The sequence below is a fragment of the Vanellus vanellus genome (assembly GCF_965231255.1).
Source record: "Vanellus vanellus genome assembly, chromosome: 1".
NCBI lineage: Eukaryota > Metazoa > Chordata > Aves > Charadriiformes > Charadriidae > Vanellus > Vanellus vanellus.
This window is the reverse complement of record NC_138905.1, coordinates 135,402,391-135,420,512: the sequence shown is the minus strand read 5'-3', so window position 1 is coordinate 135,420,512 and position 18,122 is coordinate 135,402,391. Positions and strand designations below refer to the sequence as shown.

The window sequence follows — 18,122 nt, the reverse complement described above, 5'->3', positions numbered from 1 at the left end:
CTCACATTATGTAAAACTGTTAAAGTAAATTTCTACTTCACACTGTAAAACAATGTGCTGTTTAAAAGGAAATCACATTTTCTCAATAAAAGTTAGGCTTCCCCTCTTTGAAGTCCTTCTGAGCGAGATACGACTTTTTTGGCTTGTATCATCCTTTTCTTGAAATACAAGTTGTTTGCCTGAAAAGTCATGGAGACACACATCACCATTCTGTACACTGAAAGAAACACCATTCTTCTCACTGGAAAGATGGCCTGTTGAAACAAAAAAAGTGCATCCCCTATCAGAAAGGTTCAGAATCAAGTCTCCCATGCTTTTTCAGTCACTGGAGAGAGTTCATGCACTCTCGTTTTATCCCTGCAACAATTTAAAAATGTGGATTTTCCTGTACATATTCTGTATATTTGTCTTCTCCTGTGTGAAATCAGTAAGAGATCTGAGAGACGTTAATATTTATGCATGATAGGATTCTGTATTTTAAGCAGTGAAGGACACAATTCTCAGAATGCAGACTTTGACTTGCAACAAATATCACTAGGTAAGATGCACGTAACTTAAACATCTCAAGATGGGAGTTTAAGGGAATGGGTTTGTGGTGATGGCTGTCAAACATTACAAATTCTATGCCGAACTACTGAGCTGCCACCAGACCCTCAAAATGTAATCACTGGCCCAACAGATTACGCAAAACCTCTTAAATATAAAGTCTAATATCTAATTGTTAAGTTAAAAGGCCATCAAGCACTAAACCAGGTACAAATGTAAACAGGGTAAGATGAGCAGCTTTGTTAATCAATTCAGATCAGATAAAGACTGAAATGCCAGAAAATCTCCATGCTTGCTGACACTGTAATTGTGCGTATATAGTTGTTTAACCCCCTGCCTTACTACAACTGTTTTGTTTTAGAAGGAGCATTCAAAATAGCTGTGCCATAATGTTAGGGCAAAATCTGAGAAGAAAATAAAGCTATTCTATGAACAAAGTCAGAAGGGTGGTTTCTGTTCCTCAGTGAGGAAATCTGCAGGTTCGGCCATGTGATACCTAATGGTAGTTTCCCAAACATGCAAACCTGTAAGAGAAAAACTGAAAACAAGGAAATATTAGTATGCCATGAAAAGATGGATTTACACAGTTCAGTAGGCAAGCAAAGCCACAGGCTGTATAGACACCCCAAAATTAACCATGGCAAGTCATTCAATCCTGCATCTGGAATAGCATTTCTGGGGAAGTAGTGAAGCCAACACCATTAAGTGTTTACATCTCAGTACATTTACGGCATAGGTCTTAATTTCTAGAGTGGTTGGTTTTTTTTTTTGGAGCTCACTTTTTAAAATGAAGTATTGAAATTTTAAGTTCTAGCTGTGTGTCCTGGTTAGAGTGACACAGGACTAATTTCTCTTCTAATATTTGGGAAAACTGCAATCTAGTGTCTGATTTTGTGAAAATATTTACTTAATAGCCAGCTATGGTGTGTGGGTTTCAAGGTTTCAGTGTTTTCAGGCTCACCAGTTGAAGGGATGAGGAGGAGCGAGATCCAAGCACTTGAGCCAAGCTGGACAACAGGATTATTTCCTACCATGAATGTTGCATTCAATATAAATTAGAAAGTTTGCTGCGAAGTGCTCTCTCCCCTTGATGGCAGCGATGCAGAGAACTTCTTGCCCTGGTGCCAGACCCCTGAGCCCTTCCCTTCCAAAGCCGTAGTGCTTGCAGTGTCCGACATTTGCTGTCCGCTGCTGGGAGTGCACAGCTTCCGACTAATATAATTGGCTGAGTATAATCCTTGTACATTTTATATTTTTTATGTATTTTATATTTTTATGTATTTATATGTATCCTTTATATTTTGTATTGCTATCAGGATCAGTAATGGTTCGTTAGTGTTATTAATGTTAATCATCTATTCTTATTCTATTAAATTTGTTCATATTTCAACCCCCAGGTTTCCTTGTTTTTTCCCCAATTCCCCTTCCTCGGGGGGGGGGGGGTGGGGGGGGTGGGGCATGACAATAAATTGTGTGTTTCTCAAATCAAAACACTATGAGAGCAGGGAAATCAGATACAGCAAATTAGAAGGTCCCATGTTTGTATCTAACAGCAGTCAACTACCTTTTGGAGGCATTTGCCCAGCTCTTCTGAGATACAACTGCCCCATGTTTGGAAGATTAAGTGTCAGGAATTGTCTCAAAGAGCTTTGCTGGGAGGACTAACTCTATCCAACCATTAGTTTAGCCTCTTCTTGTGGAAGTCCTAAAGACCCAGAAGAATTATTTAGTCAAACAAACTATGCAGGCAAGGTATCATACAACCCTTTTGATATGAATGGAGGATGTGGTACAGGGTTAACAGCATTCAAAACATACAACAAAATACAAAAGGAGATGAGGTGGGTCATCTGAGACATCTGTGTTTATAAGTGTATAGCAACAAAGCTCTAGAAAAGTTCTTTCAACTGCTTTGTCTGAGAAGCTGCTGGCACAGGATATACAGACTCTCACACTGGAAAGATCTCATTATGCGAATAAACTAGGACAGAACTGGAGCACATCACACAGAATTGGCATTACTCAATGGTTTAGACCATCAATTTTGCATCGCATTCTAAAATACTACCCAAATCAACAAAAACTTGTTCCAGAAAGCCACAACAGGACCATTCACTCAGTTGCTACAACAAACAAGTTCAGTAAAACATTACTGCTATCTTTCTTTCTGTTGAGAAAAGTAGCCAAAAATGCTTTTGTAGCTGTGTATAAGCATGTCAAATGTTGCATGGAGAGGTGGCATCTTTCATCAGAGTAACTAACATAGCTGGAAAAAAAACCCTCCTGCAAGACACAGAGGGGTTTGTTCCTGAAAATTTCTCTCTCTTTGAAAGGTACTACTTCTACCTAAAAATATTGCCTTGCTTTGTATTTGATGACAGTGAGAGTTACTGGATTCTGGTTCTCAACTGACCTGTTAAATACAAAGTATATTAATTATTGCATTGAGTGGTATGCAAACAGAGATGTTTTCTAAAGAAATGACAAAAAAAAAGGAACTAATTTTACAAGCTCAACTTGGAAAGCTATTCAGGGCATGTCAAAATGCTATTTCCTGAAATATGATTTCTTTACAATATGCAGCTAGTACATCCAAATGGACAGTAACCTAGTAAGGGCACAGCACATACGCATTCCATAGCTTTTACTCTGTACATCTGAGAGATTATCTGCTGAGATAATCCCGCTGATTATCTGATGTCTTCTGACAGCATATTTCGGGAAATGAGGACAACACAGTCTCCCTGAGCACGTTCTACAACTTCACACTAAACAATCTAGCTGATGGCATGACTTTTTAGCCTCAACTCTTGATCAACTGGGAAAAATACCTTAAGAACACAGGAGTAATGTCCTGTAAATTTTGCTCAATTTAGGCTTTCATACATTACAGATTTGTAAGTTATTTTTCTCTTTGAAAAATTTACTCTCTTTACTGAGAGCTCGTCAGCAGCATGACACGACTAGCAAAAGTGTGAAAAACTAAGTATGTCCACTGCAAAAGGATAATTTTTTAGTAAGTACATTCAGTGGAGATTCATATCTATTTTCTCAACAGACAAATAAGCCACACCAATTTGCAAGTGAAATTGATTGGAGTGCTACGGAATCACGGAATCATGGAATCGCGGAATTTTCAGAGTTGGAAGGGACCTCTAGAGATCATGTAGTCCAACTGCCCTGCCAAAGCAGGATTGCTTAGAGCACATTACACAGGACTGCATCCAGGCGGGTCTTGAAAATCTCCAGAGAAGGGGACTCCACAACCTCCCTGGACAGCCTGTGCCAGTGCTCTGTCACCCTAACTGTAAAGGATTTTTTCCATGTATTTGAATGGAACTTCCTATGTTCCAACTTGTGCCCATTGCCCCTTGTCCTGTCACTGGGAACCACTGAAAAGTCTGGCTCTATCATACATACACCTGCATTTCAATTTCTCAGGAACAGAGCAGAGGGTAACAGTTCAGAGGACAGTACTGAGTTAGAACAGGAAAGATAGAGAATTTTACTTCTGAAGAATTGTTACCTGCAACAAAGATAGACTCCTGTGAGGCAAAAAAACATCCTTAAAAACCCCACAAGGGAAATAAAGACCTTTAGAGAAATTCAGTTTCAATACTTACTCTGCAGCCAGCAGTGAGGCACCCGTCTCAGCTGTGCTCTGTTCACTGAGGTGATTTTATAAGTTACAGTCTCTATTGTCTCTTACTACTTCTCTCATAAGCAGTTTCCATGTGAGCATTCTATTAATGTTCTGTCTCATATTACTTCCTACATTATTTCTTTCATACTTTCAAGCTATATTATTATCCTATATTTCTTTCTTCTTCAGGCAATGTTTGTTTTAATAATGTTTAAAATATGAACTGTTTTAAAACATGACTGAAGTTTATTGTCATATATTCAGGTGACAAGAAAAGTGTCACCAGCAGCTTCTGGTAGTAATTGCTCTAATAATAAATATTATCTACTACTTGATATATAAATCAAGAGTTTCCACTGAGTAGGAGAAGTGAATATTTTAAAAATTTGTCTATAGTCCCCTATAACATTTGGGAGGACATCCTGAAATATTCTGACCCTATACTTATGAATAGTATTTTGTCAGCACTTCATTTTACATAAGCATGAACGAGCATAGCGCTTCTGTTTTAAGACAGAAAAAAAAAAGCTTGAGAAATACTATTTTGCATTATACATACCATTTCCATTTGCATGCACTGAGTAATCATTATTCATTAGCAGTGTTGTAGAGTTAGTGGAGTTACTGTTTGATTGTAAGGAATTGGAAGAACTGGATACTCCTTGATTTACAGTCTGCTTCTTTAAACCATTAGTAGCAGTTCTACTCCAGTCTACAATAGATACAAGTTACAGAAAATAGCACAACTCATACAAGCAAAATACAAGAACAGATTTAATGATGCAACTGAATTAAAATAAAAACAAGGCTCTACCCACTCTTCTCACAGTATTCTAGACAGCATGGTATTCTCCTAAGAATTTAATGATTCTTGATGTTTAAAATTATTTAAATCTAGTTCCTTTTTCTCTTGACCCTTTTTAAATACAAGCAGCCATAGTTTTATGACCACAGACCAGATTAGAAAGATAACTAAAGTAGAGTGGTCCTCTAAGTTAAAGTGTATTAGAAGTATATAGCTTTATGAGAAGTCAACTACCGAACAACAAAATAACATAAAATCATTTGTAGGGTTTTTTATTTAAAACTATGCTTCACCTTGTTTTTGTGGAAGTCACTGGTAAAACTACAGTTGGCTCAGAAGCTGGAACAAATCTTACAGTTTCTATGATCAAAATTCTTCTGCAAAGACATGACTTTATACTGCAGTGGAAGAGATCAACTGCAGTTAACAGCTTAATGCAACAGCATGTAGGCATGAAAGAACTGCATCAGCTACCAACTTTAAAGAGGATAATTTTGGAGCTTTATTATACCTTGGATAATACATTAGACCTGCAACTGCAGCAACATTATTTATGGAATTTTTTATAAAAGTTATTACAAAGTACTAGGAACTTAACATTGAGTATAAGTATTCAGAAGTTAAAAAAAAAAAAAAAATCATATTTACCAGAGTTTTCAGCCAGCCTGAATTTCCCACAACAGAGGTATCTTCTCCACTGTTTACGGACGTTCTCCTTTGTTACACAATAGAAGATAAAAATGAAGAACCCTGCAAAGCAATAACATTAGAGAACGTTGCAAAATTTACTTTTGCTACTTCCTAATGAATGATGTTTTGGTTTTCTTTCGTTTCTTTTAAATTTCTAATCAAAAGTAATGACACAATTCTTTGGTGAAAATGTTTACCATTCTGAACCCTGAAGAGTACTTTTCCCTTACATAGGTGAGAGGAATCATACACACAAATGGAAGAAAAACAAATATAACCAAATCTACAAAGTGCATAAAGTTTCCTTTTATCAAAGAAGAAGTGAAAAATTCTGTGGATCCTGAAATTTACTTAATGCTTTTGGAAAAGAATTCAAAGCAGTGTCAAACAGAGGGTATGATACAACACTGTCAGACTCTGCAGCTGTTAGCACATGGTGTGACCCTGACCTATCTTTTATTCGCAGCTAACCTGTTACCACCACCTGTAACAGAACCAGTAATGCTACAAAATTTTGAGAGTTCATACAAAGAAAATAACATATCTAAAATGATAATAAATGGTACTCCCTTTATCACAAATTCAGAGCCAAGGATTTTCTAGAAGGGATGGGACTCATCCCTGTCTTCTGGCGGTGCCACATTACAGACTCATTGTCCGCTTCTCATGCAGTTCTAACTGACACAGGGTGGGACCTAACTTTTCCTGCTTAAAAGTCCATTGTGATTGTCCCCCTTTAAGGAAAAGTGGCACTCAGATTTAGCACAATTTTGCAATGTGTCCCGGAGAACAGATGTTAGATTTACAATGAATAGAAAATAACATGAAGGAAAACTAAATGATGTGACAGGTGCAGATGTGCATCTATGTTATGTTTACACTGCTTTTAAGGCTAGTTAAGCATGTAAAATCCCACTAGAAGAGATTACTCTCATCTTTCTTTGCATAAATATCTTTCTTAACTTTGGCTTTTAGGATGAATTTTTGAATGTAAAGTGTTGCTCTACACAGATGATTCTATACCATTTTCAAATACAGTTTGAAACACTGGCATGAGCTTAATTAAAGTCAATACAATTTATACACCTATATTACTTCTAACATCAAAATTTGCCCAGCACCTAACTTAAAATTAGGTAAAAGGGGAACTTACTTTCAAATAACAGATTACTCTGCCCACAGAGAATCTAGTCTTGCGTTAGTTGAATAAAAACCCATGCAAGACCTGGGAAGATGTGGGTTCAACCCCTCAAGTTACCAAAGAGTCAGGTACTCAACAGTCAACATAGCAAATAGGGAAAGGGGTATGTACACTGACCTGCAATTTCATTGCTTTAGTCTCGCTGGGAAGTCATGCAGCCAGAGGTTTGTTATTTGCCATTTAAGTGCCATTTAAGCAGAGGTTTGGATCCAAACTTCAGTAGGGCAATTCAGGTATACTTAGATAACTGTAGGCACTTATGGTACCTCATATTTATATGAAAGCTTTTGCAGCCTCTCAGACTCTGCTTTTGGCTATGTGCAGTAGCATCCTGGTCTTTGCAAAGCTTCATGCCTTCATATCTACTTCCTATATGTTCTACACGCCATGCTTAAGAGTTAGACCACTAACTTTTAGGTGTTGCAGCCTTGCCTGTCTCAATGGCCCTTTGTTGAATGTCACACCTCACCCCTAAGCCTTAGGGGTAAGTGGAGAAATGATACAGTTTTCACTACATTAATTGCAATATTTGCAAACACTTACAGTAACTGAGTATTTACAATTGATCTGTTGAGAAGAGAAATACAGTCACTTCCAGTGGTGTCTGGTTTGCATACATTTTAAAAATTATAATACACTATACATATAAATAGTAGCTAGCTCTCCTATACCTTACTGTAACATAACTGTAATTTAAGATTACAATAAAGCAGTATAATCTCTAATTTAATTAACGTGTTAAAGCACGTATAAAAATTACATCTTTATTGCTGAATCAAGAAAACGCTGTTTCCAAATGTTTGGTCATTATATTGTACACAACAGTCTGTCACATGAAGGATAAGCTTACCTTGCAAAGTGTTGAAAATGGTAAAGAGGTAAGTAAATACCTCATTTACAGTGAAGAAAGCAAACCCCCAAGTAATTCCCAACAAGAACGTGAGGCCAGCAACGCTCCTAAGGTCTTGGATACTGGTTTTTCTTTGAGCACCAAGTTGTTTTTTCTTTTTGATACGACAGAGCTGGATCAGCACAACAATGAACATGCTGATATTGATCAGGAATATCAGGCAAAAGTATCCCACAGCAGTAGTATAGAAGACAATTCTATTTTTAATCCAGCAGCTAGAACACAAGAACAGTTTATCAACCATTATTAGAAACAGAAATTAAGTAAAATAACCATGAGATAAAGGTGTGGTTTGTTGCACGTGCAAACTATTTTTGCCTCTTTAGTAAAATGTATTTTTTTCGCCAAAGGGTAAGAGCTTTCATATAGGCAATAACCACAAAACACATGACATACTGTAGAGCTATACCATTTCAAAGCTCTCCCATTCATCCCTTCCATTCCCCACCTTTACTTTAAAGATAATCAATTTCATATGACCTCCTTCCCACCCGCCCCCATAAAAGCACCTCCCTTTAACTCACAATTCATCAGGTCTGTTTATTGAAACCCTTCCAGTGGTTATAAGTCCATAATTATCTGGTGATACTGCCAGCACAATGGACACAACTACTGCTGGTAAACCTAAAAGATTTTGAGCAAACATGTAAGTGAAAATCATGACAAAGACAGCATTATGATGATTTGAAATTATTATATTTTTTTTGTGAAATCTGCAACTTGTTTCTGAAATTTCTCTGTTGAATTCTGCTGACTACTAGCTGTCTGAAAGAATCAAAAAACCAGAGCAGTCAAACTGCTCAGGAGTGTAGCTTGCAAAGAAACAAGAGTTCTCCGCAGCTACCTTCAAACTTTTCTGATTAAGGTAACAAATACCATCATCAAACTGATTTAAAACATCAAATGCAGGATACCTGATTTTCTTTCTTAAATCTGTTTTAAGAAAACAATTCTATTGATTTTAGTGCCTTCACTCGTGTTTACTCAAGTGACCAGAGAGGATAATCAGGTCCAGAATCTCTTCATCCTTTACCAAGTTAGATCTATTTTGCTGCTTTTTTGTTAGCAACTGTTTTACCCCAGAAATGGAATATATATACTTATTGGCATTTATTTCCAAGCAGAACTGACTCTGTCCATCTGGTAAATGGAAATGGAAGTATGCACATTCAAAATTGGCTCTGCTGCACTTGCACAAGGGAAATTCATTATCAATTTGCATTGCAGCAGCCTGAGTTCTGCAGTCAGGGCGGGAGTTCCTTCACTCAGAAAGGTGGACTATATAGGATCAGGTTTACTGATAATGAATACTTGGTCACTGCAAGGTCATAACATTTAATCACTGCTTCATTTTCATTTCTGAACTATGTCACATTCACTGAAATACTTGATAAGAAGATTTATCTATTTGACATCCAAAAGGAAAACAAAAAAAAAAAAAAAATAACCAATAAAAAATACATACCCCAACCAACAATGCAAAATTTAAGAATGTATTTCCGTACATAGGTATTAAAGACTTTCACAAGGGCCAGGTACATGTGGAAAGCTTCTAGGCCCATCCAGGTGAAAGAAACCAAGAGGAAATAGTGAAGAAACACTGCAACTGCAATGCATAGGCCTCGTGTATCATACAGTGCAATCCATGAGTCAAGGAGGAAAACTAAGTTGAGCAGAAGTAATGCAGCACACAGCTGAATAAGGATTTTGGAGGGGTAGTCTCTCCGGATCTTCCTAAAAAAGCAAAGTAGTGCGATAACATCAATTGTCCATGGCTTACTTCCTCTATTCTAGTCCTTACTGCACAAATGCCAAGAAAAAAAGAAAGTATTTTCATTCATATATAATGCTTCATATATTAGATTTATACATGAAGAGAGTAACTTACAAAAGATTTCCCAATTAATAGTCTGTATGAATAAAGTTTGTTATAACAAGGTTACATAAATACAAACAATAACTTGGATTCTTAGAATTTAGCACCATGATTATTTATTTTTTTTTTACATTGTACATTGGACTTCTCCTTGTTACAGTATTTCCAAAAAACAAAATGTGACTGTTCCTTATTCCTAAAATAGATTAGGCTTTTTACTGGGCTTCTAAAGCCTTGATAGAGACAAGCAAGTCCTTCATGACAGGGAAACGAGAGAATGTGGGCTGAATAACTTCAAGGAGGATTTCCAAAACATAGTATGGAAGATTCAATACTTAAGGCTCAAACGTGAGAAAATGTTCCATCAAGCAACAAAGTATACAAATGTGTTTAAAAATGCTATCATTCTGCACTGCTCTATATATGTTGTATCTTAAACACATTCCTTCACACTTTTATTATGCTAATCCAGTATAAAATATTTGAGTGCTACTTCTTCACTTCTTACTGCATAGAACCTCATGGTTAATTCACTTGTCCAAGATTAACATTCCTGAAGACTGAATCAACACCTTCCTGGTAAACTAGACAAATTTGTGCATTATTAACGGTGACAGAATCCATAACTATTGGAAAGGACTTTGCAGTGAAGACTACAAGCAATTATAATTGAAAAGTAATGGGAGCTTAGTTGAACAGGTACTTACTCAAAGGCTATGTAGGTCACAAGAGTAACAGAAAGAAAAATTGCAGAGAGGCCACAGCCTATATAGGATATAAAAGTCAGTACCAATTCTTGTGTGGGATTCAAAGGAGTATTTCCATATAAGTTCTAAAAATGGAACAGAAATTAATTTTAGAAAACATATTTATTAAATGGAAAAAGATCAAACAACCTCAATACACCTTTCCCTCTGCAGTTGAAAAAGAAAAAAAAAAAGGAAACAGTTATTTTCATCATGGATCTTATAAAAGGCTAACTGAAAAACAGAAAAGCAAATCTAGTCCTGCAAGGAGCAGGAGTTGGACTCCACAATCCTTATGGGTCCCTTCCAACTTGAGATATTCTATGATTCTATGATTCTAATTGTGAAATCCCATTTGATTAAAAACCTGTTTTAAATTTCTTTTATCCTAGGTTTTGTTTCCCACAACCTAAACAACTGCCTAAATGTAAAACCTGCAGTTTAATAAGCACTTAAGGAATTTTTTACTTCAATGGAACTCATGGGCTCCCATTCAACAAGCAGCTTAAGCACATGACTTAATTGTATAGTTATATGTACTAACACTGAAGTGAATAAAACCTCAGTAGTATTTCATAGGTGGTACGTGCTTACTGAATCCTCATTTGCTAAAGATAGCACATGCTTAAATATTTTCTTGAATCAGGGTAAAACTGCGTAATTTTTTAAATAATTACCATCAAAACTGCAAAGCTTGTGAGGTGGTTGCATGAACAGACTGTTTCATTTACTCTACTTTCTTTAACTATGCAACCTTCATATGACCAGCCTCCATGTCCACCTGTTAAAGAAAACAGCTTTGTTATAAAAGCCTTTATTTATATTAACATGAGTTAACATTGCTAAACCAGCATGATATCTTGGGTGGTCTCCATTACTTACCATTTTTATTGAAGTCCCAAAAAACGCATCTAACTGTTGAATTATCCTGTTTGGGAGGTAAAAAAAAAATGTTTTACTAAACTATGAGTTTATGATAAAGTAATTTATGAATTATCTACAAAATGCAGGCAAGCATAAATACTGTACACAGCAAGTATATCTGTTTTACATTAATGGAAAACAAATTTATGTGCATAGAATGGATTAATATTGCAATAGGCATGTGAAAATAAACTGAAGAAGTTTGAAGTCACTATACAGGAGCTAACTCTCATGCTTATGCTAAGATTCGGTTTCTGGCAGAACGTTATGAATGCTGTTTCGTTGCCTTCCCACACTATACAAATTCTTGGGATTTCTAATCCTTCCTGATTTTGTAAGTATCAAGAAAATGACCACACAGAAAAGAAAAAACTCTTTTTTATTTGCGAACGTTTGATCGCTTTATATTACTATGATGTTAAAGGTTTACATATAGATTTCCCACACACACGAGAATCCTCAAAATAGTAGCAGTAATTCAGTATACTGCTATGAATACTAATATTCCTACAGTTATTTCTCAAAACTCAGTATTGTATCAATACAAGTAAAGATTACACTAAGCCAGATCTAGTAAAAAGCTTCAGGTACATTAGTGGAATCCCTACATTTTTCATTTCACAGTATTCCATTTTAATCCTTGATGGTCATTTAGGAAAGAGATGCTGTATATGAGCCCTAATACTTCCAGATGACACAAAAGTGTTCCAGTTCAAGGAACAACATTCCCCCTAAGAAAAAAAGACTTATATTGCTTTCTGGAGATGCAGCACCTATAAATGTCATGACTGCAGCACCTCCATAGCAACTCCCACCATCAGGCTTTCATCTGAGAGTTTTTATTCATTGAAGAATAAAAGAGAAGGCAAGGCAAGAAAGATAAAAACTGCATGGAGAACTGATAGAGCAGAATTACCCAAAATCATCTGGAAACAACAATTTATACCAGTGATAAATAAGCAAAGATGAGTGATTTTGAAAGTCCAGATGGAGAGACAAAGTGTCCACACCACTAAAGCACAATACCAACCAATCTGTATTCTTAGTACAGTATTTCTTCTACAACTTCTCCAATGGAGGCAACAAAATCATATTTTAAGTCTGCCAAAATGTGAATCATACCTGATTAGGTTTGATATTCTGTAAAGTGACAGTAACATTTGCCTTTAAGTTGCTAATTGTGAGGTTAGAAACACTTGACGATATAACATTGCTGATTAAAGTTGCATTCTTCAAGGACAGATCCTGGAACAACAAAAAATAATTTTGAAATCTTAAGGGAAACAATAGTAGAGTACAGCACCCACAAACTCAGTTATTATTATTATTATGCGGAGCGAGCACTGGACAAAAACTTTTGAAGTGTGTTTTGTGGGGAAAAAAGTTCATACGTATTTTATTGTGCTCTAGGCTTGAGTTTAAAACCATAAGAACAGAGGACCAAAAAGATACCTGGAACACAGTGGTCTTCTTAAAGAAGTTGAATATAATTCTAGAAGCCAAGTCCAACTCTTCAGGAGGTAAATTTGTCAGCAATGATGAAGGAAGTGTGATTGATCCAAGATTATTTAAGTCATGAATTGCATTAATGCCTAAAGAGATCTGAAAAATAAATGCAATGTTTATGCTTCGTTTCAGTCACAAAAAAAAATTAAGTTGTGATTTATTTTCAGTTTAGAACTTCAAAATACATATCTCTGTAATCACTGTCAGGAACTCACTGATGCTCTCTCATTCCTCTGCTGCTCCAATGAATAAATAGCATCTGCAGTCCTGAAAATGATGCAACTCATTTCACATCTGCCTACCATTGAAAATACTCTGTCTTTACCCATTTGCTTACAGGGACAGAACACATCACTGTGGTGGATAATACTGATGTGAAAAAGGTGAAGAGCAACAACCTATCTAAGTCTATGCAACTGTGTAGGGAGAGTAACATTTCACTGCACAGAAGCCTGCAAAGGCAAAGAATTCTTATACTCCATATGAAATATGTCAGAATTCAGAAAAACTGTAGCCATTATTTGTCAATAGTTTTTTCAGTACAGTAGGTTAAGCAGAACCTAAGAACATAAACCCTAACTTTATGATCATCTGGCAAAAATGACAAAAATAAACTGGATAAGCTACAATTCAGATATCTCAAGAGCTTAGTGATCTAACATTATAAAAAGAAGATCTGAACTTTCACCGAGTTTTCTGTGCTGTACTTATAGGACAGAGAGCTTTGTTTAGTACAAAGTCGCTAACATTTTCTTGTCGCATGTTAGTGACTTTACATACAAATATCATCATCTCAGAGTTCCTGAGAGATGTGAAACATCAGCAGAAATGAAAGAAATTATCTATGTATCCAAAGAATGGTTGTAATGGGAATAACAGTGTGAGCTCTCCATAGTGCCCTAACAATATAGTTTAACTCTTCTGTTTAGACCAATGGTCTCCAAACTTTTTTCATCATGCACCCCCTAAAATGTTTTTGAGCATGTACCCCAAAATATATCTACTTGTAAGTTATATGCATGTCATACTTTACTAATCTATTATGCACACTGTAAATCATACACAAAAATAGCAATTTTAAAAAGAATTTTAAAAGGATGAGACAAAGATTAAACATTATTTTTTAAAGTATATTTTAATTTATTAATCATTAAAAATATTTTCTTCCCGCACCCCAATGGATTGTCATGTGCATGCCCTGGGGTACTCTCCAGTCTGGAGATCACCAGTTTAGACAGCCACCGGAGAAACCCTGAATCAATTCCACAAAAGCATTCCTGGTGCTCTGGTTTGAACTAGATGATACTTGTTGAAAATTCTGTGTATTTGATTGCCAGTGCCATGAGATTTCCAGAAAATCACTACTTAGCAAATATCTGTTTTTCAGCACTAACACTTTCTAGTAATCTCACATCCATGCACCACATATTGCTAAGAAAATAGAAAAGAATTCAAATGTTAACATTTCATATAATTTTCAGTATCACAGAACAGTTCCAGTACTACTTATGGGTCACACTAAATTAAGCTATTTCCTTCTCTGAGAGGACAGAATGTGCCAAAATTTGTCCAGAACTTTCCATCTCTCCTTGCTTAAGCCTTCAAGGCTGGTATTGTCCAAATTATTTCCTCAACCAGGAGGGAGGTTTTGAGTGAGACAAAGTGGATCCAAACTTTCTAAGCACTTATTTCTTGGCAAGACCAACTAGCCATGAGTGACAAGTGTATGAATGTCATTATCCAAGCAACATAATAGATCTTTCCTGGAACCCTCTGCAATTAATCTCCTTCTAACAGATGAAGCCATCTGGCAACATTCCTTGACAGATTTCAGCACTGTCAGGATGGGTGATTAAGTCACTCATGATTCGGGGTTTTTGAGGCAAAGTTATTCCGCCAAGCAGTCTGTCCAGTTGGTGTTCTGGCTGTACCCTCTCTAAAAACTTATTAGTCAAATGCCAGTTTCTACTAAGTCTGTTGTGTATTTGCACCATAATAGAAAATGAAAGGAAAAACTATGGAGAACTTCAAAAACAAAGTATTTTTTTCTCTGAAACCAACACAAACAAAAGACCCTGAAACTGTGACATAAACACAGAACAAACTCATGTTACATATAAATACAAAACCATAAATACTTAACAATAAGTGTTTGAGAATTTGTAAGTATTTAGAATTATCATTGTTTAACCTGGAGATCAGCTGAGTCCTGGACAGCAAAAGACATTTCGTTGGAGCGGATACTATTGGTTTTGACAACTGCCAGAGCCAAGGAAGGGGAGGAAAAATCAGCAGACGTTTCTGCAAAGTTCAGTTTTAAGCCGATATAATCCACCAGTTTTATAATTCTGTTAAAAGAAAGAAATATTTAGTATTATCAAACACATACACCCAAAATCCTCAGGCAAGTTGTGGTTATGGAGCAGCAATCCAAGCATAGTGTAAAATATAGCAGACTCTGCTCGTGTTTTGTGGTGTCAACACAAAAAAATACACTGCTTTCCAATTTCCGTATATTATAGTAGAGCTGGTAACACTAGAACAATACCCCTTACATTTTTTGTAAATACATTAAAGCACAAGAAGTATTCTTTTGGATTATGATTATAAAAAAATGAAACTTGCTGAAACCAATTTATCAAGACAGTCAATACAACACACCTTTAATCTATTCCCAGGATGACCTACCTGTTAGAAATTCGGGGTGGTAATGGTTGAGAAGCAGTCAGGACTTTGCTAACCTCACTAATCATCCTTTCTATATCTTTTGGCTCTACTTTTCCAGCTGCTAAATCATTTTCTATTTTGGATACGATTTTCTCAGCTGCAGTGCTATTAATGGTGGTATATACAGAAGTTGTGTATGTGGTAGTTGATAGTATCTTTCCTGTAACAAAAGAAAACATTGTGTTCAACAAATGAAGTAAGCTTTGAGGAGCAGAAAAACTGAGCAATTCTATTGACCAACAAACCTTATCATAACCTGTAAAGTCTCTCAACATGTTATGTGAGACAGAATATCTTTTTCTCCCTGTCAGCTACTTTACAGATAGCAATACTTTAAATCTTATGAAAACATAAAGCAAGGTTTCAAATGGCCAGCATTAATTCCACTTTTTATTGATTACAAAGTTCCTCATATCAGACCATTAGTGATGCTAAATAATCTATTATTTTGGATTTTTAGCCACTGGATGCCTGAAAGTAGAATAAAATCAAGATAAGGTCAGCAATTTAAAAAGAAGCTTGTAAAGATGCATATATTCTTTATAGGAAAAGACATAGCCACTAAGAATATTCCTAATCAATAATACTTTAAGGAAGATCCAACATTGATTTGCAATATTTTAAATACTAGCTTAGTGAAAAAAAAAAAAAAAAAAGGCTACTTGGCTCTGTAACTAATTTTTTTCTGATAAGGTACCTGTTGGGAACTCAGCACATTACCTATGTATCAGGGATACCAACCAATGTGTCGGGGGAGGTATCACTCATCATGGCCAAAGGCATCAGAATATATTTCAAATAAGTATACACCTCGTGAAAGTTGTCTCAGGTTTTTCACCGTAATTGGAAGGTCACAGCTCAGATATATAATCTTGTTTAATAAAGTTTAAAAGCAAATTCAGCATATCGCATTCAAATAAAAAAAAAATAAAATAATTTTACTTGTCATATTTACCTGTGCTTCCATTAGGCAGGCTACCATGGCCATCAGCAGTAAAGTGAGGATGAGAAGCTGAGACAGAATGGTTGATAGGACTAACAGTAGGGGTCAAAGTTATTGTGAAAGGAGTAAGGGGAAGAATAGGTGCTACAGTAATGTTTTTGTTAAGAGAAACAGGTTTGGTCGAATCTGTAGCAGGATGCATTTGTGCAATAGATTTGGTGGTAGTCTCAAAGGGGGGAATTGCTATTGGAGGTTTGGAGGGAAGCTCAGAAGAGGAAACCGCAGAATGTTTAGTGAAATCTACAGAAGGAGAAATTATTGTAATAGGCTTGGTAAGATATGCAGCATCAGATTTAATGGAGAAAGCAGCATTAGTGACAGATTTTGTTGCAGGGGTGGAAATAGTGACAGATTTATTAGAAGCTATGGAAGGAAAAGTTGGCATGGCAGGTTGAGGAAGAGACCCAGTAGAGGGAAGTGTAGTGGTAACACTGGTAGAAGACAGGGAAGTTTCAGTAGTAGATGTGATAGAAGTTTCAGAGAGAGGATTTTTAGCAGGAGATGTGGAGAGAGTTTCAGAAAAAGAAATTTCTGTGAATGGTGGGATCAGTGGTCTAATTGTGGGACTTTGTTTGGTAGAAAGCATAGTGGGGGAAATAAAAGTATTAGATTTGGGTAAAGTCTTTTTAGGGAGAGAAGGAGAATGAAGGAAAGGAACCCATATAGAATGAGGTGGCACTTGTATAGTACTGTAAAAAAAAAGAGCACAGAAATGCATGTTAAATTTAACATTGTTTATATTGTAAAGAAAATTAGTTATAATAGAGGAATATATATGAATGATATGGACAGACTACTAATAATGCATCTTTTTAGATCAATCAGATTGGATGTTTCATGCTCTAGTAACAAATATGAATTCCATAACATTTTGATGGTTCTTACATTCTATTTTGCTTTATTTATTAACTAGTAAGTCCATAAATACTACTACTGCCTTGGCTGCCTATTCTGGAGATGACCTGATACTGAACACAAAAGAGGAGAAAAAAAAAAAAAAAAAAAAGAAAAAAGGGGGAAGAGAAGGAAAGTGAGTGAGGAGAAGAGGGAGGAATGGGGAGAGAACTATATAGGAAAATGGCTGTCAGATAGTTCTTGTGGGGTTCTTCTGGCTATTACACTACAACTCAGAAGTCGACTCTATTAATGAGTTAGGAAATTTAGGAAATAAGCAAATCAAACGTTGTATTTATACTTACTACATTTGTAATTCTTCAGCACTCAAGGAACAATACTTCAGTGATGAACAGCAGCACCGTTCTGAGATGACAAAGAAGCATTAACCTAGTTTATCCTGAAGCATAAAAAATGCTAATACTGTTAAGTAGGATATTCAAATAAGCATGTGTTTTATGTTTTTTAAACAAAAATGTCTCTTGCATAATTGATTTTGAGTCTTTTTCTGAAATGACATTTGTGAAACAGATCTTGACCAATCAGAATACGGCAATACTCACAGATATTTGCTCAATGCCTGACAAGTACAGATTTCTCTTTTTGTTATTGTAAACAAACCAAAATGCAAAGCTACATCTTTTGAAACAA

General features: G+C 35.9%; 1 protein-coding gene across 1 annotated transcript in view; it reads right to left on the bottom strand.

Moving 5' to 3' along the window:
- The window catches only part of ADGRG2 (adhesion G protein-coupled receptor G2), a 62,521-nt gene continuing 44,399 nt past the window's right edge, over positions 1-18,122 (bottom strand). The window contains exons 15-29 of the mRNA XM_082498505.1: positions 17,777-17,837; positions 16,530-17,266; positions 15,536-15,734; positions 15,039-15,195; positions 12,794-12,943; positions 12,464-12,586; positions 11,300-11,345; positions 11,095-11,198; positions 10,379-10,503; positions 9,261-9,529; positions 8,320-8,419; positions 7,736-8,010; positions 5,643-5,744; positions 4,749-4,901; positions 1-254 (exon numbers count right to left, since the gene is read on the bottom strand). Of these exons, the coding sequence (XP_082354631.1) occupies positions 73-254; positions 4,749-4,901; positions 5,643-5,744; positions 7,736-8,010; positions 8,320-8,419; positions 9,261-9,529; positions 10,379-10,503; positions 11,095-11,198; positions 11,300-11,345; positions 12,464-12,586; positions 12,794-12,943; positions 15,039-15,195; positions 15,536-15,734; positions 16,530-17,266; positions 17,777-17,837 (2,783 nt within the window). The 3' untranslated portion in view covers positions 1-72. The remainder of the gene's footprint in view (positions 255-4,748; positions 4,902-5,642; positions 5,745-7,735; positions 8,011-8,319; positions 8,420-9,260; positions 9,530-10,378; positions 10,504-11,094; positions 11,199-11,299; positions 11,346-12,463; positions 12,587-12,793; positions 12,944-15,038; positions 15,196-15,535; positions 15,735-16,529; positions 17,267-17,776; positions 17,838-18,122) is intronic.